The 25395-nt window shown below is 34.8% G+C and overlaps 1 protein-coding gene across 2 annotated transcripts in view; it reads left to right on the forward strand.

Annotated features, from left to right (window-relative positions):
* The window catches only part of PCNX1 (pecanex 1), a 220483-nt gene that overhangs the window by 140797 nt on the left and 54291 nt on the right, over positions 1-25395 (forward strand). For both annotated transcript variants that reach the window (XM_044664916.1, XM_044664917.1), the window contains 9 exons: positions 513-663; positions 3229-3370; positions 4492-4669; positions 6524-6632; positions 10233-10362; positions 12206-12264; positions 13320-13535; positions 17326-17579; positions 24906-25136. In XM_044664916.1, coding sequence (XP_044520851.1) covers positions 513-663; positions 3229-3370; positions 4492-4669; positions 6524-6632; positions 10233-10362; positions 12206-12264; positions 13320-13535; positions 17326-17579; positions 24906-25136 — 1470 coding nt within the window. The remainder of the gene's footprint in view (positions 1-512; positions 664-3228; positions 3371-4491; positions 4670-6523; positions 6633-10232; positions 10363-12205; positions 12265-13319; positions 13536-17325; positions 17580-24905; positions 25137-25395) is intronic.

Genomic DNA, 25395 nt, shown 5'->3' on the forward strand with positions numbered 1-25395 from the left:
CGGACCATTTCAGTATGTTTGTATGACTTCCTCTAATAGCATTTAGGAGGACATGTCCATTTTTATTTAAAAGTATCTTCTCTGTTGGTAGATGACAACAACTTTGAGGGTGAGAGTAGTTTCATAAATTGCTCTGACAACCACAGAAGATATTGATGGAAGGGCAACATTTCCCACCAATTTTCTTCATGTCATTTATCAGCAATACTACATGTTACTATTTTTTTCCTTAAAAAGGCCATATTAATTTTAGTCATTCACGGCACATTACTTATCCATTATTTCATAAATGATTTGAACTAAAAAAAATCAGTAACTGGACAAGTGTTTTATGATTCTAGGATCTAAAGTTGACCTAATAATAACCTATTTCTTTCCTAAATTTCTTTCTTCATTGTTACATAGGAAATAAAATTCAAAGAAGTGACTGATTAATTGTAAGTTCTTTTAGTTTTTGTCTCAAAACTACTTATTTGTGTTTTTTATTTTGTTCAACTTTACTTTTTCTTTAGCCTGCTCTGAAGTATGTTCTCTATACGTTGGTTGGCTCAGTAGGCTTTTTAACCCATTACATGCTGCCTCAGGTCCGGAAGCAGCTACCTTGGCACTGTTTCTCTCATCCACTGCTGAAAACCAAGGAATATTACCAGTTTGAAGTTCGAAGTAAGTAACATTATCAACACATTAATTTTTGGAAAAAGTGCCATTTAGTTTTAGTTGGAGGTAAAAATCCTCTTACTACTTACCTGATTTTTTTTTGTTATAATCCTGTAGTTAGCAAACTTTTCTAGAGAGCAAATTACTCGTCATTTGAAAACTAATTATCTTTTTAGGGATTTACATTGCAGATTATTCACTGGAGCCTTAAATTTTCAAAGATTCAGTGATCTTGGTCTATTAGCTAAGTTGATTATATTTATAGGACCATCACCTAGGATTTGATCTCTTCACTATCTTTGCCTGAAGAATCATCAACATCCATAGTTACATTTTTCAACCATTTCATAGTGTTTGCCTTGGTATCTAATATGGTCCGCACCAATCATCATTCTGAGAAAAGTAACTCAGAAGCAAATATCCTACAGAAGATAGATCACCACCGTCATCATATACAAATAATTGAATGTATTTCTATTTTATATATTTTGTGTCTAAAAAATGAGCAGTTTGTGTTGAGAACTTTACTTATAATAATAATAGCATATATTCACATATTTTAATTTTCAAACTACTTTTCACACATTATCATTTTTCCTAAAACAACCCACAGAGACATGGAGAAGTAGTAGTATTTTTATGAAGGAAAATAAGAGTTTGAGAAATTAAATGATGACATGGTCATATAACTCATAATTGTTGGTGCTGGGATTAAAACTTAGGTTCTCCAAATTCAAATCCAAACTCAAATTCTTTCCAGTATGCCAATTAAATTAAGACCATTATTAACCATATAACTTTTTGACTTTTAAGATTTTTTTAACATTCAGTTTGTTGTCTTTTTAAAACTCACTTACCTGGGGCAGCTGGGTAGCTCAGTGGAGTGAGAGTCAGGCCTAGAGACAGGAGGTCCTAGGTTCAAACCCGGCCTCAGCCACTTCCCAGCTGTGTGACCCTGGGCAAGTGACTTGACCCCCATTGCCCACCCTTACCAATCTTCCACCTATGAGACAATACACCGAAGTACAAGGGTTTAAAAAAAAAAAAAAAATTAAAAAAAAAAAAAAAAACTCACTTACCAGACTATTTAAATTATATGCCTTTAAAATTTACCTATAAATAGACATCTTAGTAGTAACATCATATGTACAGCATCTTATAATATTTAATTTTTAATATTTACCCATCTGTGATATTTTATTACACTAAGTGTATTTATTTTGAGGACTTATTAAAAAGCTGTGCAGATAATATCAAAATTAATATTTTGGGGGAAAGTGCTATTAAACAACTGAATGAAAACATTTCATGCATTCAGGAGCTTATTAAAACATGATGACATTGTTTTCAGTAACTCAGATGTCTTAAATTAAAACTTTTTTTGCCTTGGGAATTTTCTTCAGTGAAACAAGTGTTTGAGACATTACAAAAAAGTTGTATTATGAATAAAGAGTTTTTGAAGATATTCTGAATCCTACACTATTTTCAGAGCAATTTAGGTATGGGGTCTTTTCTACATATATATGCATGTCTGCTAAGATATATCTCAGCCAACATTAAAAAGTAAATGTGGGTCATTTACTTTTTGGTAAAAATTTTTTGTAAGGGACAGTTAAGTGGCTCAGTGGATTGAGAGTCAGGCCTAGAGATAGGAGATCCTGGATTCCAGTCTGGCCTCGGACACTTCCTAGCTGTGTGACCCTGGGCAAGTCACTTAATCCCCATAGCCTAGCCCTTACTGCTCTTCTGCCTTAGAACCAGTATGTAGTATTGATTCCAAGACAGAAGGTAAGGGTTTTTAAAACCTTAGTGAAAAGTAAAGTAATTTGTTCATGGAAAAAAACCTTTTAATTATAGGAAAAAAAACTAAAATTTTTAGGTCTTAAGTGAGTTTAGTGAATTAAAAAAGGAATTCACAAGAATCTGAGAAGTGTGGATATCTGATTTGTAATTGAATGGAATTAATTGCCTTTTTAAATCTGTGCTAGTATTTCCTCCATCACAACCTACCTATACCTTAATCTATAGGTGAAACTAGTTCTTTACTGGGTGGTCAAACATATTGAATCTTTATAGAATCATTTATTTATTCATTTTTTCCTCTGTGTGTGTTTGTGTGTGTGTGTGTGTGTGTAAACACACACACATCTATGCATATATAAAATTTGCTGCTTCTTCAAAATAGATTAAAACTGTGTGTTGTAGTTTTTAAATGTGAACAATATCTGTCCCTGGTCAGATTCTTTAAAATCTTTCCAGGTAAAACTTGTACAGGCTTAGGTTCTGCTAGTGTAGCCTTCAAAATCCAAGTTCACATTCCATCTTAGGATAAGACATTGAGGTAAAACTTTACTGTAATCTTATAAGTGCCAACTCATGACTTCATATCATAGTTCACTTAAAAGCTAGCAATGCATTAGATATGAATTACTGAATTTCCTGCATATTTTGCTTCCATTAACCTTGAATTGCTATTTGAATAGAATAAGATTTTCCTTTCTTATCCAGTGACCAAGTTGTCTGTAATTCCAAGATGACAAGTAGTCTTTCTGATTTTTGTTACCCTGTTAGATGCAGCCCATATGATGTGGTTTGAGAAACTTCATGTATGGCTTATTTTTGTGGAGAAGAATGTTATATACCCACTGATTGTTCTTAATGAGCTCAGTAGCAGTGCAAAAACTATTGCTAGTCCCAAGAAACTGGATACTGAGTAAGTATATAAAAGTCTTCTAACACCAGGCTACTCTATAAGGATGTGTACTTGGCAAAATTGTGGGGTAACCAATAAACAAAATACATAGTGATTTCCTATTATGTGCCACCATCATAGTTGAGAAGTTTAAAAAAACTGACTTCATTTCCTTCCTTTTTTTTCCTATTCTCCTTTTTACTTCCTGATCTAGGTATCCTTACTATTCTTTCTATAACACTGTGAACTATTTTTAAAAGTATTCAGAATTACCAATCTATCACTTTGGTTCCTTTTAAGATATTTTCTTTTTAAAAAATTTACAGACACCCTATCCTCTTTTCTCCACTCATACTAGCCATGTTCATGCCTTTACTACCTCTGACCTGGACTCTGCCTCCTAATTGGTTTCTTTGCCTTTTGTCTCTTCCCTTCTCTAAGCCACTGCAGCTGACAAAATGATCTTTGTAAGGTACTCTGCTGTTCAAAAAAGATTGCATCTATTTTAAAGTCTAAACCTCAACTCAACTGAAATTCCACCTCCATAATCTGGTTTATATATCCTTTTCACACGTAATTTTACAATGCTACAATGCAACTCTTTATGCATTCTACATTCTAGCCAAAACTGGACTGTAAATTATTTCTTGAATTTAACATTCCTTCTTTCATCTTTGTGTGTCCATGAGGGCCATTTCACATGCCTAAAATCTACTTTTTTCTTAAAGTCTACCTTTCAGAATTCTCTTCTTTCATGTTCTTTTCAAGTGCCCCTTGTTCCCTGATCCTCCAAACTAAAAACATCCTTTCCCATTCAGATTTTCTTGAAGTAGTTGTATCTTTCCTTTTTTCCTTATCACACCCTATCTTGTATTGAACTTAGGTATGTAGAATAGGTGCTCCTTCTCCCCTCCAAATAGAGTACAGTCTCATAGAGGGAAAAAATTGTGTCTTTTTTGTTGCTTTTGCTATAATAGGACCTAATACTGACTGATCCATTTGTTAATGGAATGAATGAAAACCTTCAAATTATTTAAATTCTTGTAATTGGCAGGCTATATTTAAGAGTGGTGATTAGTTTGCATTTATGAGATTTGTCACATTGTCAGCAGCTGATACATTTTGCTTTTATCCTGTTATAGGTTAGGCGCTTTAATGATCACCATTGCTGGTTTGAAGTTGCTACGTTCTTCTTTCAGCAGCCCAACTTGTCAGTATGTCACCGTCATCTTTACTGTGCTCTTTTTCAAATTTGACTATGAGGCTTTGTCAGAGACAATGCTATTAGATCTCTTCTTCATGTCCATATTCTTCAACAAGGTAACTCAGCATTGAAAGTTTTATCCTCAGCTTTAGAAACTCTAGTCTGAACAATAACAATAGAACACTTTGTGATCATTATGCTAAAATTTAAATTGACCCCCTATATCTCAGCATCAGAAATTTGTTTTCTCAGTGTTAAAGGTACAAGAGAAATGTAAGGTATAGTCCTTACTAGACAGTTGATATTCTTATCTAAATGCTAACATGTGAAATTTACTAATCAATGAAATAGAATTTTAGAGAAGAAAGAAATAGCCCTTGGAGTAATCCAGAAAAGCTTCATGAAAGAGATAGACTTCAAGAAAGAGATCTTGACTATGGAGAATGAGTAGTATACACACAGAGAGAGAAAAGGTGGTTGGATATTCTAAGTTGTTTGGGGGGGTGAGAAAGGACAAATAGAAATATAAAACAAAAGCATATAGGTAGAAATGAGTATGGCATGTATGGGGAAAAGGAAGGGAGTCTTGTTGGAATACATCATTATGGATTGGAGAATAGTCATAATTAAGGTTGGATAAGTAGAGGGGTTATTCCAGAAGGCCTTGAAAACCATGTAGAACTGTTTGTACTTTTTTTAGATTCCTAAGGAAGCAAATGAGATGATGAAAGTTATGTTTTGGGAAGATCAATAGCAGTATGAAGAATGAATTGTAATTGTAGGAAAAACCAGGAGTTGGGGAGAACAGTTAGAAGGTTATTATAATAGTTGTTAGGTTTTTCTTTTCAGTTATTTGATGTCAAAGACAGTTTTAGCAGTAAAACTATAGAAGGAATTCAACATTACCTTTCTTAAAAGTGTTTAACTAGAGAAATAGGGATAATAGAGCCTGGACCTGTCATTTCATTCCTCTAGCAAACTCTAGGTGAGAAACTCTTTTTGCCAATGCATATTGGTCCCTTGTCTACAACTTCTAGCCTCAGGAATCTGCCCAGAGCCTGGAGAAGTTAAGTAACTTACTAAGGGTCACAGAGCCAGTATTCATCAAGAGAGGAAATGTGAACTTTATGTTTTTCTTGCCTTTGAAACCAGTTCTCTAACCTGATGCCTCTATTTAATCTGACTACTATTATTATGAAAACTTTTCAGTTTCATTAGTATGATCATTGATGTCATCTTAACTCTAGGTTATTTCGACAAAGTCAGATTATATTACATCAACTATCATGCTTGAGTCATGTTCTTTTTATTTCCTCTCCTGTTGAACAGGGAAATGATCAGAATAGAAATGGACAGCGAAACAGAAAAGTGTTTCTAAGATATTGGGAGTCGATAGAAGGAACATACGATTACTGCAAAGCTTAAAACATTTAGATTAAAATTAGACCCTATTTTACTAATCTATAAGAAAATAAAGTTGTAAGAGAAAAATAATTTGAACAAAAATCCATGCCTGTTTTGGTTGATGAAGACTGAGTAAGAGTATGTAGTGTAAGAGCTAATGAATATATTTGCCATTAATACTTTTTTATTATTCTGAGAAAAATACCCAGTTAAGTTAATTGAGTTATTTTAAAGAATCACATGATTCTTACAATATTCATGCACTTTTGCTTTCTCTATCTTCCCTTGCCCCCTTCTTTGACATCTAACTAAAATGCCACAAGAGGGCATCAAAATGAACCAAGATCCAACTCACCCATGAAATAGGTCATGAATAATAATGTTTATTCTTTAAAATGTATTGATGTTTTAAAAGACATATAATTTCTAACTACTGATGAAAATTTCAAAAGACCTACTGTTTTCTTGTTGAGAAAAGATGCTTTTGTCTCCTTTAATTTTTTAAGTTACAAATAATTTTGATAAGATTTTCTTACTAATTTTTCTTTTCTGTTCTTTTCTTGCAGCTTTGGGAACTTCTATATAAGTTACGGTTTGTGTATACTTATATTGCACCATGGCAGATTACATGGGGTTCTGCTTTTCATGCCTTTGCCCAGCCTTTTGCTGTGCCTCGTATCCTTCTGTTTAAAACTTCACAAGAATAGATTTACTTTCTTTTGTGGTAAAAGTATTTTATATATTGTTTATTATAGACTAAAGCAACCAGGTACTTATCAAACATTGATTAAGTGCATACTGTGGGCCCGAAAGCAGACTACTGGAGATACAAAGACAAAAATCAAATAGTCCTTGTTTTCAAAGGTGCTTAATTCTGTTGGGGGTGATATCATGTACATATATTTATATATGCAGAGTAACTAAGTATATGTAGAATAAATACAAAATTAATTCTTGGTAGTTAATTACAGAGTGTTAGAGAAGAGAGTAGTTAGCAAGTTGGAAAGATCAAGATAGAGGTAGTGTTTTAGTTAAATATTAAAGGAAGTGAGGGGTTCCCTGAAGTGAAGATGAAGCTGGAGCCAATCCATGGAAAGAGGACAACTTGTAGAAAGAAATGGATTTGGAATATTGCATGAGAGGAGCAAAAAAGATTGAAAAATTGAATCCTTTTGCTTAAGAGCTCCCTCTTCTCTCTTCATCCTTTTGCCACTTTCTCCTCCAATTCCATCATTCAACTGAAAGTGCTCTCAACAAAATTATCAATAATCCCTTTTAAGTGCCAAATCTAGTGACTTTTTCTCTATCTTTATCCTTCTAACATCTCTGCAACCTTTGAAAATGTTCATCACCCTCTTTTTTTATCTTTTCTCTTTATGTTTTCAGGATAATGCTGTTCTACAGGTGAGAGGTGGAGGGTGAAATAGTTTATTATACTGAGGTATATGGGGTCCCTCAGTGTCTGTCAGTGAAGTAAGACTGATGGCTTTACCTACTGGAACCATGTGCAATTAGACCTCAACACAGTGTTGGTAAATGGGTAAAAGGATTTATTTATAATAAAACAAAGGGATTAGAAAGGGAGGATTAAGGAACAGTTTCCCTAACTCTAAAAATCTCACTTGCCTCTCCCTCTACATTTCCCGCATGGGAAATTCTTTGGTTATTTTGAAGCTCCCTAAGCCCTTTCCTTTCACTGGCTAAGATCCCCAAGCCCTCACTGATTATACCTGACTCTAATTAGAGTTTTTTAGATTAATTTACATTAATTAATCCTCCTCTTTGGTTTCCCAAGATGAAACAATCTTTAAGATGAAAAGGAATAAACTCTTGATGACTGAGTTCAACCCAGCAGGGCCAGATCCTGACCTTGACCTCAGCCTTCACACCAACACTGAATCTGGATTAGATCAGGCTTGTTGATATAAGAATCTTCTTAGATGTATATCTTGTAATGAGGAAAGGTACTTCCCAGAAGGTCTAAAAAGTTTCCCTTCAACCTCACTATAGATTTATAAAAGCAGGAAAAGGAGAGCTCAGCTACCTCCTCTCCTATCAGCTGTAGAACCATGAAGCAAAAGCCCCTTCATTTTGTTGGTGTCCCTTCAAATCCTCTCTCTGGATTCCAGAATCCTCTGTCCTAGCATGCAACCAGACCAACTTCTGCAAAACCAGCCTCTCACTTTATATTTCAACCCATTTCTCTTTCTTTCCTTTCTACACTAACAATGGTATACACGAAAGTGGTTAGTATTTTAGGAAAATGTCAAGATTGCAGACCTGGAAGACTGAAAGGATTGGTGGACTCTTCAACAGAAATAGGAAGTTTGGAAGAGAAGTGGTTCGAAGGATAAAGAAAATGAAACAAAACATTACATCCTTTCCTGAGTATTGAGTTATTACTGTCAGCGTTTCAAGATTTGCACAGTTAACAATAGAAACAATTTTTCAGCAAGGATGCTTTAAGGAGTCAAGAACAAAGGCTTAGCAGAATGTGAACAGACCTAGCATTTGTTCACAACTGTGATTAGTGCCCCATCACCCTTACTCCTGAGAAGTAGAAAGAAAATATAGGTGCAGGCATATGGCTGGCTCAGAAAAGCTAGGCATTCCTCTAATATAACTAGGTCCATAGGACTTCTGTGATGCTGATGATTGGTGTTCTGTCTCCACTCCAATTCCTTTTCCACCTCCATCAAATTGATTGGTAAGGGTTTCATTTTGCCACCTAGAACTCTTATGCATGATCTTGCATCACAGGGAATTCTGCCATTAGTGTCTATATCTGTTCAATTGAGTATTTATGTGTGTCTTTGGGACAGATGTTCTCTCATACTTTTTCTTTCCTCAGTACCTAAAATACTTTCTGCCTTCTCACATGTATTTCTCCTATAATATATCTTTGTGCCCCTGTCCAAATTCTTCCCATATTTCCAAGCCTTGCTTAAGATCCAATTCTTGAATGAAGCATTCTTTGGTTCCCTAGTAAGAAATGATTATTCCCTGCTCTGAAGTCTTAAGTATTGTTGAATTTTTTAAAAAGCATTGTGTTATATGCAGAATCAGATCTATCAGAAACATATTTATATATTTACAAACAGTCTATGATGAGTTTCTCAGGCTATTGCAGTCATAAGAACTCAGACAGGTGAAGAAAAACAGCTTATGTACATATATACATACGCACATATTTATATATTTGTGAAGATTATTTAGAGTTAATAGCTAGAATTATTGTAGAATAGAAGATATTTTTGTTGTCTCTTAGATTCTCCCAATTTTTATACAACTAGCTATAGCACATTGTCTCAAGTTCCCCCAAATTTACAATTTTAATTTCTTAACTCCTAGAACAAGCAAATGCTTATTGTTGGTTGAATGAGCTGTTCCCCTCTTCCCCCATTTCTGATGCATGTACATACTTTAGTTGATAAAGTTTGAGCTTTGCTTGATTTTATTTCTACAGTACTTTGTACTTTTCTAATGTATTTAAAGCATTTTACTTTAAAGTTATTCATTTACCTCTCATTCCTCTGAATATTCTTTAAGATATAGTACATCTCTATATCCTCTTTAGTGTCTAGCACTAAATTTATTGGATTCCAAATTCTTTATCTGGATTCTGCTTCCAAACTCTTTTGTAAAAACTAGGAATCACATAAAAATGGAAAAACATATTGTGACATTTTATACATTTTTATTTGTAAATTTGTGGCAGTTTTTATTTGATGGGGGTGGGGGGAATCACATTTCTTCACCTTAAAATAATAATAATAAACTAGTCCTGACTAGTATTATTATCCCTTTTTCTTTTGAAATCTATGGTTGGCAGCCATCACCTTTCTTATAATCAAGAAATATCTCATTTGGGAGTTTATTCCATCTTTAGCCTCTAGAAATTTAATTAGTAGGAGTAGAATAGTATAAACTTACTATTATAACTAAAATGTAAAAATTAAGTTTAGAAATATATTGTCATTTACACAACCCTCAGCTTTCCCATATCATCCCGTGTTTAAGGGATTCACAGGAGTTGAGATGCTTTTTTTTTTTTTAAACCCTTGTACTTTTGGTGTATTGTCTCATAGGTGGAAGAGTAGTAAGGGTGTGCAATGGGGGTCAAGTGACCTGCCCAGGGTCACACAGCTGGGAAGTGGCTGAGGCCAGGTTTGAACCAGTTGAGATGCTTTTGAAAGACATTTGTTTTCTGTTCCATTTCCATATTACCACTCTGATTAGAAAAAATGCTATATTCCTTAACCAGTTTTCCCACAGATTCAGCCATGTTGTTTGTCCAGGCTGCTATATCTGCTTTCTTCTCTACTCCACTAAATCCCTTTTTGGGAAGTGCAATATTCATCACTTCATATGTTCGACCAGTCAAATTCTGGGAGAGAGACTACAAGTGAGCAAAATTAAACTATTTAGAGCCATTTAAAAGTTATTTTTAATAGTTAACACTGTCATATTAATATAATCATTTAAAAAGCAAAGTGGTTTATAGGATTTGACCTTTTCCTTTCTTCTTTAAACTAAAAGCCTATCAATCTATCAATTTTTGCCTGAGGATAACATTATTTTTATTCTTTCCTTTGAGCAGCATTGTTAGACTTTTGTTTTGAGGGGGAAGGCGCATTTTTTTTGCCATGAAGACAGAAGTGTTATGGGTTTATAACAGTGATGGCGAACCTTTTAGAGATGGAGTTCTGGACCCCATCCCCAGACCAAGTGCCATGCCTGCTTCCCTCCTCCCCTATTTGTGTGCTATACTCCTCCTCCTCCCCACCAAATATCAGGTTCACCCCTGCCCCCCCCCTTACTCCACACAAGGGAGGAAAAAAGTACTCCCATTGGGCTCCTGGGTAGAGGGAAGGGTGAAGTGAACATTCTCAGCAAGTATAGAAAAGGGCAGAGGAGAGGCCTGAGAGCTCTGTTCCCCTCTATCTCTGCTGCCTATGAACTTCCCACCTTAACTCCTCCTGTTCACTCCCACTGGACTGCTGGGTAGAGGGGCAGAAAGGTAGAGTGGAGAGGGGGAGGGGAGTAGCTCCCTCAAGTCCCCTCTGCTTTTCTTGTAATGAACTCTTGGAGTAGGGGGGAGGCCACATGTCCAAAGAGAGCATTCTGTGTGTCATCTTTGGCATCCATGCCATAGGTTTGCCATTACTGGTTTATAAGATCATAAATCTAAAACTGAAAAGGGACCTTAGAGGCTGTTTTTACTTGCAAGGAAATTGAGATCCAGTTTGTTATTTGACTTGCTCCATGTAACTAATGTAATAAGCAACAGAAGTTGAATGAAAACCATGTTCTCTGACTCTAAAGCCAATGCATTTTTACATTATACTACAATTAAAATTTACCAAAGTAATAACTAGACAAATACCTTATCCTTAATGTTCTGCAGATATATAGATTTGAGCTAATGTCCCATAATGGCAAATTAATTATCGAATAAATAGAGATAGAAATAATTCTCTCCTTTGTATTTCTTAATGTTAGATGTTCATAACAGACTGGGATATTAGCCAGGCAGTTAATAGACCTTAATGTATCATACAAAATATCAGAACTTACTGTTTTCCTCTAATTTCCACATGATGTCAGAGGGAGGCAGGGAGAATTAATTATAAGTTTTTATATAATTATAAGGCCAACCATAAAGTAGTTGATAATCAAGAAAAGGACATATCTTTTAGTTTCTACCACCAGTATAAATATTATAGGTGTCATTTTTTTTAGCTGCCTGCCCCTTCCTAGGTGTCTAGGTATCTCAGTGGTTAATACTGAGCCTGGAATTAGGAAGATCTGAGTTCAGAATCCCATTTTAGACACTTGCTAACTGTGAAACCCGGACAAGTCACTTAACCCTCTTTGCCATAGTTTCCTCATCTGTAAAATAAACTAGAGAAGGAAATGGCAAACCACTAGTATCTTTGCCAAGAAAACCCTAAATGAGTTCATGAAGAGTCAGCCACAATTGAATACAAACAATCCATTCCTAGAATTACATAGTTGAAAAATGATATCAACCTTTTAAAAAATGCCTAGCATCATCATTAATTTTAGGCAGCTAGCTGACTTACATTTTGGAAAACCTGTGTTAGATAGGAATTTTTCCATAAATTTTTATAGAATTATAATGTTTTTCTTTTCTTCATTCTACAATTTCTATCCTCCATCCTGAGTTTTATTATTTTTTTGCATAGTATAACATTATTAAGAATTTTTTGTTTTATTTTCTTCAGCACAAAGCGTGTGGATCATTCAAACACTCGTTTGGCTTCTCAGCTTGATAGAAATCCAGGTAATATTACTAATTTCTCATCAAAACTAAATGAACTTCATGTATCTCAGAAGAAAGTAAATCATTTTGGAAAATTAAAACTAAATAGATGATGATGAGGGAAAGATTGGGTCTCCTTACTCTTCCCTAGACTAGAAATGTAGTAGCCACTTATGGCCCATGGTAATATGCTGATTTGTTCCATTTCTGACATGGGCCCTTTCACCCATTCTTAGGTAGGTTGGTTTCCCTCCCCCTACTCTGGGGGAGCTCACTATATTGGTGCTGAATTTAGTGGAGAAACTTATTGACTTTAGCCCTGAGGCAACTTTGAATTCCTAAGTTCAGCTAATCCAACAGCCTCAAATTTCTCTATGCTTGGCTCACACAATCAATTCCATTCATTTTTCCTTCATTAAAAAAAAAAAGTCCCATCTTCATTTATGTCTTTTGTGAAAGGAAAGAGTATAGATTCTTTTCTTTGAGTAATGAGAAAGTTAAATTTAGATCCAGGTCCCTTTTTGTCTCTTCCCCTGATTCCCAAAAACCATATCTTTTTAAACCTTTAAATCTTTTACCTACTTCATTTCCTGTTTTGTTTGGCTTATTTTAATAATTATTCTTTTTGTTTTTTTCTAAATAAGGTCTTTTACTTTCCTTGTAGTATGGAAATGTTGTTCAAAGGTCTTTACCATTTTCTTATTATTTCATATTTGTAACAGTGTTAAAAAAAATGGAGCCTAAACATCAGTCAGAGGAATCTGCTTTAGTCAGGAAATCTAAGTAGATAAAGATGTCAGGACTTGTTTTCCTTTTTTTCCCCTTAAAAATGATTATTCATTGGGCCTATATGAATTTTGGGTAAATGGTTCCAATTGAGAAAATAAATTAAAGAATGTAACAACAAATAGTAGACTAACATAAAATTAGGTATTATAAGTGCATAAAATGGATTTCTCTTATCAAAATTCTAGTTATAACCTTCACTGAAAGTGAGTTTATTTTTCTTATGTAAAACAATTTCAGACAGTAAAAGTAGTGAAAATTGATTTGTTTTTATTTTTTAATCACTACAGGATCAGATGACAACAATCTGAATTCCATCTTTTATGAACATTTAACCCGTTCCTTACAGCATAGTCTATGTGGAGATTTGCTGCTAGGGCGATGGGGAAACTACAGTACTGGAGACTGTTTCATTCTTGCTTCTGATTATCTCAATGCGTTGGTACATCTTATAGAGATAGGCAATGGTCTTATCACTTTCCAGCTGAGGGGACTTGAATTTAGAGGTAAGGTGAAAATTACTTTATTTCTAAAGTTGCAACTGCCTTGATTTATATGTTTTATTTGTTAATAGCCTTAATCTCAAAGTAGATGTTAACATAAAATTAAGCCATAGCTTTTTGAAATGGAAGAATGGAAAATCAGAATATTAAATTTTCTTCATCTTCATATATAGAGAATAGTCATAAGCTGTCCCTTGTATAGGAAGATGATGCTACTATCATAACTTGAGTAGTTTGAGTTATTTTTCCTGACATAATGATTGCTTTGTGTTTATACATTTATACTTTTCTATTCTAGAATCCTTTATAACCAGTGGCACATATTTGTAAAGCAGCTAGCTAAGTTTGAGTCATCAAGTGCATTTTAAAAGTTATACTAGAAAAACATTAGCATTATGAATAAAGGACAAAAGAATAGATTCACTCTATTAATGATACAAAGTCCATCTCTCTGATACTTTGTTCATTGAAAGATATGATTTGACTTGCCATATATCCAAAGTTGAGGGAAATTTCCTTTCAATTTGTGTTTCTTTTCCCTCCACCCCCCCAATATTCTTAGGTATCACATCCACTTTGGAGCCTCAGTTCTTTACCCTATGTGGATTTTTGCCATATTTGTTTCTGTATGACTTACATAAATAAATTAATCTCTTTGACAGATGTTAGAATCAGATAATTAAGGAGCTAGAAACAACTTTATAGAACGTCCTAGTTCTTACATTTTATGAATGAGGAAACTGAAGTGCAAAAATGTTGAAGAATGAAAAAGTATTTTTAACTGCTTACCATATGCCAAATACTGTTTTTAGTGCTAGGGATACAAACAGAAAAAGAGAAAGGCTTCTCAAGGTGATTTGACGTTATATTTCAGGGAGCCAACAAATATAAGAAAGTTTTAGTGATTGGAAGGGTCTGGAAGCCACAAAGGTTCAGTGTCAAGGTTAATGATTGGGCCCAGGGATCCTCTGGTTCCTAGGGATCTGGAAAATGTATCTTCAGGACAATCATTAGGAACTGGTAACTCTCTATTGTACCAAAAGGATTGTAGTTGGTTATTCCTAGGTTTTCCAAGTTTGGGGAGGAGTTTTATCAATTTTCCAACAGGCTCCCTGGGGTTTTGGCAGTCTGTGGTCAGGGAGAGGTACATAGAAGTGGAAAGTATTCCTCCCCAAATCCCCATTGACAGCAGTTTCTATTCTGTTCCCCTCCTTTTATCATCTGGAAAGCCAAGGTTGTCCTAACTGGCTCACCAAATGTCACATACATAGTTAATCATAAATCAGGGCAGAAAACTCAAACCCTCTGACTCACTATGTATCCTAATTTTAGTAAATTGCCACATGTAAGAAGTACCTGATTCAAAGAATATATATCTTTTTTACCTGTCAAAAGGTCACAGAATTGTCAAGTATTTTGGTAAGTAGAGTTATTTATTAAAAAAATTATATTTTGCAAATGTTACCACTAGAACTTCCAGGGACACTCAAATAGTTCTGTTCATTGGAACAACTTAATGGAACCTTAGAAACAAAATTGGTGAGTGGATATGTAACATATACAGTTAAAAATTTTTTTACTTAAAATGAGAGGATCTCAGAAATAAGTAATAATCCATCAACCCATACAATTAATTATATGTAAAGGTCATTTGTTTTACTTTTTTGTTTAGATGTGTAATTTTATTGTTTCAAAGGAGCTCTCCCAGAAAGAAACTCTGCTATAACAACTTTTAATTTATAGTCTCTCCAAATTATCTGGAGAAGTGACATTGGTTCATAACTTCATAATTGGTTCACAACTTCATAATAAACATTCACACACATACACACTTATAGACGTAAAAACATATACATATACATACATGTGTATGTAAGAGACCCAGGCAAGTAGCACGGCCAGACAAACTGTTGGAAAATACAGGAAAAGATACTGTCAAGGGTACATACAGAAAAGATTTGTTTTGGTAAGGATAAGGGCTGCTTTTTTTAATTAGAGATTGGAGTGGAGGAAGAAATAATGAGGGTGATGCAAAATGAGCAAGGGAGAAGAGGAAACTTTGTCAGATGATCTCAGTTTTGTTGGTGAAGCATGAATCTAGATCTTGAGAACACATTAGGCTTTTTGGAGGGAGATGAGAAGTGTAAGAAATAAAATGGATATAAAAGGATAGATTTTAAAATATTATGGTTTTAAATGATTTATTGGTAGCCATTAGAAAAATGAAGCCACGTGCCATGCTGAGAGTCATTTTAAAAGATCTTAGATCCTGGTAGCTACCAGCTCTCTCCCCACTGAGCCATCTAGGTTGAATGATGCATTTTCTTGTGTTAGAGGTTAGTGGGAGATATTAGAAGTGACATTGGGAAACAAGGGGTAGATCAATTCCCCCACCATGACCAGTGAATTTGGGTGTGAGAAAAAGTATAGCTTCAAGATTAGATCCAGTGCTTCAACATTTGTTACATATATACCCCAACTATCTGGAATATTTGCATATTCCAAGTAAATCATTGCCTTGAAGATTTAGTTTTATTATAACTTTACTACATGTTACTTTTTATAGATGATTGACCACACCTCTAAATTATATTTCTTTCTAAGATTGTTTGTCTAAGTTCTGGAACAATAAAGGAAAGTAATTGGATTTTTATATAATAGAAGAAACCTAACGAAAGACCAAAGTTCTGTTAAATATATGATCCATGCTCAAATGATCAGGAGTTTATTTACATTGAATTTTTGTTAGTAATATAAACTATTTCCTTAGGGTAATATAAAATTTCAGGATTTGTGTGATTCTTTTACTCTATTTTTTAATTCTTGACATTTTCTGTTTTTCCATTTCATTTCCCCCTTTGTAATGGTCCTTTCTTAAAAATTTTGTTTTTTTTTTCTAACTTTACCTTTTTTTAATTATTTTTAAAATTTAGAATGTTTTTCCATGGTTACATGATTCATGTTCTTTCCCTCTCCCCTAAAACCTCCCTCCCTGTATACAACATGCAGTTCCACTGGGTTTTACATGTATCATTGATTAAAACCTATTTCCATATTATTGATAGTTGCACTAGGGTGATTGTTTAGCATCTACATCCCCAGTAATATCTCCATCAACCCATGTGTCCAAGCAGTTGTTTTTCTTCTGTGTTTCTACTCCCACAGTTCTTCCTCTGAATGTGGAAAGCAATCTCATAAGTCCCTCAGCGTTGTTCTGAATCATTGCATTGCTGCTAGTAGAGAAATCGATTATGTTTGTACCACAGTGTATCAGTCTCTGTGTGTAATGTTCTCCTGGTTCTGCTCCTTTCACTCTGCATCAATTCCTGGAGGTCATTCCAGTTCACATGGAATTCCTTCAGTTCATTATTCCTTTGAGCACAATAGTATCACAATTTGTTCAGCCATTCCCCAATTGAAGGACATTCCCTCATTTTCCAGTTTTTTGCCACCACAAAGAGTGTGGCTATAAATATTTTTGTACAAGTCTTTTTTCTCTATGATCTCTTTGGGGTGTAAACTCAGCAGTGGTATGACTGGATCAAAGGGCAGACTGTCTTTTATAACCCTTTGATCATAGTTCCAAATTGCCATCCAGAATGGTTGGCTCAGTTCACAACTCTACCAGCAATGCATTAATGTCCCAATTTTACCATGTCCCCTACAATATTTATTACTTTTCTTTGCTGTCATGTTAGCTAATCTGCTAGGTGTGAGGTAGTACCTCAGAGTTGTTTTGATTTACATTTTTCTAATTGTAAGATATAATTATATGGTTCTTTTTTTTTATAAGGTACTTACTGCCAACAACGAGAAGTAGAAGCCATTACTGAAGGAGTAGATGAAGATGATGGCTTTTGTTGCTGTGAACCTGGTCATCTTCCTCACATGCTCTCCTTTAATGCTGCATTCAGTCAGCGTTGGCTAGCTTGGGAAGTTCTTGTCACCAAGTATGTGCTGGAAGGCTACAGCATCACTGACAATAGTGCAGCTTCCATGCTGCAGGTGTTTGACCTTCGGAAAATACTCACCACATATTATGTTAAAGTAAGGGATTTGAGCATATTAAGATCTGGTCATTTAAAATATAATTTCCTTATCTCTAGAATCTCAGAACAGTTAAGGAAATGTATTTACAAAGTCACATTATTCTTTTCTTTAATAAAACTTCATTGAAGCATGCAGTATTAAGGACAAGAAGTAAATAATGGCCATATCTCCAATTAGTCATGTATTTTGCAAAATATATTTGGTCTGTCATTTAGAAATCTGCACAAAGTTTGAATGATTGAAATAATATAAACCTTTAGCAGTTTTTTTCATACCTTCCTAGAAGTATGTGAGTGCTTTGCTAGGTGTATTATAAAATCTTATTATCCAAGTTGTAATGGGCTCTCACTTCAGCAAGTCATTCCTTTTATTATTTTCTAAATGATTCACTATCTCACTGCTCAGAAGCATTACAAACCTCCTCAAGCTTCCCACATCTCTTTTCTCACCAGTCAGCTAAGGATCTCCCCTCTTACCTTACTGAGAAAATTTGAAGCCATTCACTATTCCCTCTACTCTTTTATTCATCTCAAAAGTCTTTAACATCATCTCCCCCACACTCCTTTCCTCTAGTCTTTGACAATAAGGTCCCTCTTCTTGCCAAGATCAACTCTTCTCTATATGTCTGTAATCCCATTTTCTTCTTCTTGTTATATTATATAACACCCCCTCCAAGTTGTCTTCAGCTTCTCCCTATATTATGTTTTCCAGCTACCTTCAAACATGGCCTATTCTACATTCTTAAAAAAAATTTTTTAAACCTTCCCCTCAAGCTAGTGTCCTAAATCTTGCCTCCTTTTCTCACTCGCCTAGAAACTATCTATTCTTGTTGTCTCCATTTCCTCTCCTTACTTTTCAACCTTTTCCAGTATGGATTCTGACCTCATCACTCAACTAAAACTGTTTTCTGTTCTCTAGTGAAGCTTGGATTGCCAAATCTGATAGCTCATTTTTCATCATTCTTGATCTCTGCTACATTTGATACTTTTGACTACTCTCTTCTTCTATATATTTATTTATTCTTGAGTTTTTGTGACACTGCTGTCTCCTGATTCTTCTATCCTAACTGCTCTTTGTTAGTCACCTTTGGTGGCTTGTTATCCATATCCTCTCCCTTTTTGGTTATACCACAAAGTTCTCCTTTGGCCCTTCCTTATTTCTCTTAGTGTATTTCTAGACTTTGGCAACAGATTGATTATGTGGGAGTGAGAGGCATGGGGGTTGGGGAAGAGTGATGTGAAAGGAATAAAGAATGATACCAGGGTTGTAGGACCGAGGGTCTGAGAGGATGGTATAGACTTTTACAAGACAAAAGTTTGGAGTGGGAGAGAGTTTAGGGGAAAAGGTAATAAGTTTGATTTTTAATGTTCTGTTTAACATATTTACTAGGCATCTAGTTTGAAATATCTGAAAGGCAGTTGAAGATGTAAGATTAGAGGTTAGAGAGATTGGAGCAGTATAGGTAGATTTAAGAATCATCAATATAGAGATGGAAATTAATTAAATCCATGGGAGCTGATGAGTTCACCATGCGAAGGAGTAGAGAGAGAAAAAAGAATGTGGTTCAGGACAGAATACAGGTAGAGGTTGTGGCCTAGATGAGGATCTAGCTAAAGAAGTTGAGAAGGACCAGTCAGGTAGGACAAGAACCAGGAGAAAGAGGTTTAAAACACAGAGACTGTCAATATGGAGAGCTAAGAAGGATTAAATGAATTAAAGAATGAGAACATGTCATTGAATCTGGTAAGTAAATGAACACTGGTAATTTTCAACTCCAATCTTTTCTCCACACTAAAGTAACCATGTGACTACTCCGTATACTCCAGTGGCTCCTTATTGCTTCCAAAATAAAATATGAACTCCTATATTTAACTTCTTTTTAAAAAATGAATAATTTATTTTTTTAACATTCCCCCTTAAGGTTTTTTGTGTTGGTTTTTTTATTTTGAGTTCCAAATTTCTCTTCAGCCCCTTCCCCCTATTTGGATGGCAGTTTGATATTAATTTTACAGGTGAAGTCATGCAGAACATATTTCTGGGTTAGCAAAAAAAGGCAAAAAAGATAAAGTGAAAAATGTATACATCAGTTTGTGATCAAAATTCATCAAAATTCATCATCATACTCCCCTTTATTTCTGGGCCTGATCCTTAAACCACTGAGCCACCTAGTTGCCTCCATGTTAACCAATCTAATAGGTATATGGTGGTACCTCAGAGCTGTTTAAATGTATATTCCTCTGATATGTAGTGATTTAAAACATTTTTTCAAATGACTCTTGATAACTTTGATTCCTCCTTCTGAAAACTGCCTGTTCATATCCATTATTAATTGAGGATTGGGTCTTATTATTTTTTAAAACCCTTACCTTCTATCTTAGAATTGATACTAAGTGTAAGTTTCAAGGCTGAAGAGAGATAAAGAAGGATAGGCAATTGGAGTTCAATGATTTGTCCAGAGTAGGAAGGGTCTGAGTTCTGAGGTCAGATTTCAAGCCAAGACCTCCTATCTCTAGGTTTTGTGCTCTATTCACTGTGCCAGCTAGCTGCTCCAATGGCTTTTATTTTTATAAATTTGACTCAGCTCTTATTTATTTGATAAATTAATCCTTTATTAGAGAAACTTGCTGTAAAAATTCTTTCCCAGTTTCCTGGGATCCTCTCTATCTCTTGTTTTGTCATAAACTCTTTCCTTTTCCATAAATTTTAACAGGTAAAATTTTCTCTTCTCCCCTAATTTGCTTATGATACTGTCCTTTATGTCTAAATCATTTATGCACCTTGACTTTATCTTCATATACAGTATGAGATACTGACCTATGCCTAGTTTGTAACAGAATACTTTCCAGTTTTCCCAAACAATTTTTTGTCAGATACCAAGTTCTTGTCCCCAAACCATAGATCTTTGCATTTATCAAACACTGTATTACTTTGGTCATTTACTATTGTATATTGTGTACCTAATCTATTCCACTGATCCCCACCACTGATTTCTTAGCCAGTACTACATTGTTTTAATGATTTCCACACTATAATATAATTTGAAATCTGATATTACTAAGCTTCCTTCACTTTAAAATAATTATTCCTTTCATATTCTTGACCTTTCGTTCTTGCGGATAAATTTTTTTAAACTCTTACCTTCCAGCTTAATATTGATACTAAAGAATCATTTCCAAGGCAAAACGGCAGTAAGGGCTAGGTAATTAGGGTTAAGTGAATTATTCAGGCTCACATAGTTAGGCAGTATCTAAGGCCAGATTGGAATTCAGATGAATTTTATTGCTATTTTTTCCACATATATAAAATAACTCTGGTAATTTGATTGGTATGGCACTGAATAAGTAAATTAAAATTTTTGATGCCTTTTTTTAATTTGGAAATTTTTATTTAATTAATTAAGAGCAGTTTTACATGCTTACAAGATTCATGTTCCTTCCCTCCCCTACCCGCAACCCCCTTCCATAACCGACACGCAATTCCACTAGGTTTTACCTGTGTCACTGAACAAAACCTATTCCCACACCATTGATACCTGCACTAGGGTGATCATTTAGAGTCAGTATTCCCAATCATATCTCCATCAACCCATGTGATCAGACAGTTGTTTTTCTTCTGTGTTTCTACTCCTGCAGTTCTTCCTCTGAATGCAGATAGCGTTCTTTTCCATAAATCCCTCAGAATTGTCCTGGGTCATTGCATTGCTGCTAGTACAGAAGTCCATTACATTCAGTTTTACCACAGTGTATCAGTCTCTGTGTACAACATTCTTCTGGCTCTGCTCCTTTCACTCTGCATCAATTCCTGGAGGTCTTTCCAGTTCACATGGAATTCCTCCAGTTTATTATTCCTTTGAGCACAATAGTATTCCATCACCAACATATACCACAATTTGTTCAGCCATTCCCCAGTTGAAGGGCATACCCTTACTTTCCAATTCTTTGCCACCACAAAGAGCATGGTTATAAATATTTTACTACAAGTTTTTTCCTTATTATCTCATTAGAGGTGAGGTCTCCCTTTTATCTGTGATACTGTTGATTTGGTTTTTTTATTAGATTGACCAGTACTTTGTCAATTTTATTTGTTTTTTTCAAAGTACTGGCTTCTAGTCTTATTTATTAATTCTATAGTTCTTTTACTTTTGATTTTATTAATTTCTCCTTTAATTTTATGATCTCTAATTTAGTTTTCATTTGGGGATTTTTAATTTGTTCGCTTTCTAGTTTTTTTGATTTCCATTTCCAATTCATTGATCTTTGCCCTCCCTAATTTGTTAATATATGCACTCAAGGATATAAATTTCCCCCTGAGTACTGCTTTGGCTGCATCCCATAGATTTTGGTAGGATGTCTCATCATTGTCATTCTCATTAATGAAATTATTGTTCCTATGATTTATTCTTTAACTGATTTTGGATAATCATATTATTTAATTTCCAATTAATTTTTGATTTACCTATCCATGTGCCCTTACTAATTATTATTTTTATTGCATTATGATCTGAAAAGGTTTTGGTTGTTATTTCTGCTCTTTTGCATTTGCTTGCCATGTTTCTATGCCCTTCTACAGTGATGGACAAACTTTTTAAAGAGGGAGCCAAAGGAAAGGAAATACTCACCTGTCAGTCTGTTTCTAAGGCAACTCTTTCAAAGTTTCATTGTATTGTATCCTACTCACTGTATTCGTCAGATTAGGAATAATGTCGAGCTGCTGGATAGAACATTTCAGGGAGCCAAATCTGACCAATGGGTCGTAGTTTCCCCATCACTGCCCTAGTACATGGTCTGTCTTTGTGAATGTACCATGTGCAGCTGAAAAGAAGGTGTATTCCTTTTTGTCCCTATTTATTTTTCTCCATATATTTATTAGCTCTAATTTTTCTAGGATTTCATTCAACTCTCTTACCTCTTTCTTATTTATTTTTTGGTTTTATTTATCTAGGTGTGATAGAGGAAGGTTCAGGTCCCCCACCAGTACAGTTTTATTATTTATTTCCTCCTTGAGCTCTGCCAGTTTCTCTTTTAGAAATTTGGATGCTATACTATTTGGTGCATGCATGTTGAGTACCGATATTTCCTCATTGTCTCCACTGCCTTTTATCAGGATGTAATTACCTTCCCTATCTCTTTTAATCAGATCTGTTTTTACTTTGGCTTTGTCAGATATCATGATTGCAACTTCTGCTTTCTTTTTCTCAGTTGAGGCCCAATGGATTTTTCTCCAGCCTTTAACTTTTACCCTGTGGTTGTCTACCTGCCTCATGTGTAGACAACTTATGGTGGGATTTTGGTTTCTAATCCATTCTGCTATTTGCTTTTGTTTTATGGGTGAGTTCATCCCATTCACATTCAGAGTTATGATTGTCATCTGTGTATTCCCCAACATTTTTATGTCCTCTCCTAGTTCTGCCCTTTCTTCTTTTGCTATTTCCTTTTAGACCAGTGATTTGCTTTTAATCATACCCTTTATCTCCACCCTTAGTTTACTTCCATTTCTGCTGCCTCCCTTTTTGTTCCCCTCTTATTATTTTTTTAGAGTCTATTAAATTCCCTCCCCCCTCTCTTTCCTTCCGTTTTTGAACTCCCTGTCCCACTCCCCTTCTTGGTTTTTCCCTTTTGACTTTCCCCATAGGGTAAGATAGATTTTGATATCCCAATAGATCTAGCTGCTCTTCCCTCTCAGGATTGATTCCACTGAGAGTAAGGTTTAAGTATTACCTATTAACACTCTCTTCCTCTCGTCCTTATATTAGTATTCATCCCCTCCCCTTCCCATGCGCCTCTTTGTGTAGTATAGATTATCCTATTTTTCTTATTACTTCAAGTTTCTCTGGGTGCCATCTTCTATTCACCCCCTTTTCTTTTCTTTTTTTTTTTTTGCATATTGTCTTAGACCACTTAGTACCTTTCCCTTTGAATAATTCTTCTAATTACAATTCTAGTGAATACAATTCTTGAGAGTTACACACGATATTTTTCCACTAGGAGTACAAATAATTTGATCTTATTGAAGCCCTTAAAGATGCAAATTTAAAAAATTTCTTTTCCTTTCCCCTCTATTTCTTTTTTACCTTTTCATGTTTCTCTTGATTTTTGTGGTTGGGTATCATACTTTCAATTTAGTTCTGGTCTTTTCTTTACAAATACTTGGAAATATTCTATTTTGTTGAATGCCCATACTTTCCCCTTTAAGTATATAGTTAGTTTTGATGGGTAGGTGATCCTTGGTTGTAGACCCTATTCTCTTGCCTTTCTGAATATCATATTATAAGCCTTGCAGTCTTTTAATGTGGAAGCTGCTAGATCCTGTGTAATCCTGATTGGTGCTCCTTGATATCTGAATTGTCTCTTTCTGGCTTCTTGTAAAAGTTTCTCTTTTGCTTGGAAGCTCTTGAATTTGGCTGTTTTATTCCTTGGGGTTGTCTTTTGAGGATTTAGTGTAGATGGTGATCTATGCAGAATATGTAGAAAGGAATAAGATGTAGAAAGATTTGAAAGGTAGGAAGGGGCTTTCTCTTAGTTTTCTTTCTACTTCTCTTTCTCAGTCTCCATTGCTTGATTATCATCTTAATTTCCTAGTGGTCTATTCTGATTTTCTTTTCTCCTTCTATATACTTTTCTCTCTGTAAACTGATTGGTTCCCATGGGTTCTATTATCTCTCTTTAGCTGTTCTTTGTATCTGCATGACCATCCATAATCTCCTTCGTTCTAGTCCTATATTACTACCTGATAGATGGTTCCATCTGCATGTCTTACAAACTCCTTAAATATATGTTAAAGTATTCTTCCCAAACCCAGCTTTCCTCCAAATGCTTTCTGTTTTGAACATCACCATCCTTTCAGTCACCCAGGTCTTTAACCTTGGAGTCATCTTTGGCTTTTTCCTGCATCTCCCTGTATCCAATTATGCCAAATTTTGTTACCTGTATCTCTTTAGCATACCTCACATTCATCACCTCTTCATTCACATAGCCTATACCATAGTTCAGTCCCATAGTAAAGTCACCTATATACTTGGTCTCTCTGCTTCCAATCTTATCCTCTTTCTAATCTTCCATATGACTGACCACTTGGCATTCCTTAAGCACAGATCTGATCATATCATTCATTTAGTTAAAATTATTCAGTTGTCTCTGGGAGAAAATAAGAAATCTTTAGCTTGGCATTTTAATCTCTTCATAGCATGGCACCCATTTACCTTAAATGGTAATTTTTGTATCTCCAATGCTTAGAGAAGTGTTTTGCATATGGCAGGTACTTAATGTCTTAGAAATTATTTTTTTTGCATTATTTGTTATGTTACAACATTTTTGTCATTATTAGGGTATCATTTATTATGTTACAACCTCCTCCAAACTAGAGGAATGGCTAGCCAATGAGACAATGCAGGAGGGACTACGCTTATGTGCTGACCGCAATTATGTTGATGTGGACCCTACATTTAATCCAAATATTGATGAAGATTATGATCATCGACTAGCAGGCATATCCAGAGAGAGTTTCTGTGTAATTTACCTCAACTGGATTGAATATTGCTGTTCTCGAAGAGCAAAGGTAGATTTGATTGAATAAGCTTTGCACCCTCCTTTCCAGATTTCTCTCCTTTATGCATTACTCACATGTATTTGTTAAATATGCATGCAGTTAAGTTGGATTTTAAGCTTATCAATTTTAGTGTATCTTCATAAGCCATATATTTGGTTATAAGTGAGTTAAACACATTTCATGTTTATAAGAAAAATTATAATAGCCAAGCTATTAACCTTGACTATAAGGAAGTGCCAGTTGTTTTCCAAGGGTACAATAAAGTAAA

Source organism: Gracilinanus agilis, chromosome 2 (assembly GCF_016433145.1).
Source record: "Gracilinanus agilis isolate LMUSP501 chromosome 2, AgileGrace, whole genome shotgun sequence".
NCBI classification, from domain to species: domain Eukaryota; kingdom Metazoa; phylum Chordata; class Mammalia; order Didelphimorphia; family Didelphidae; genus Gracilinanus; species Gracilinanus agilis.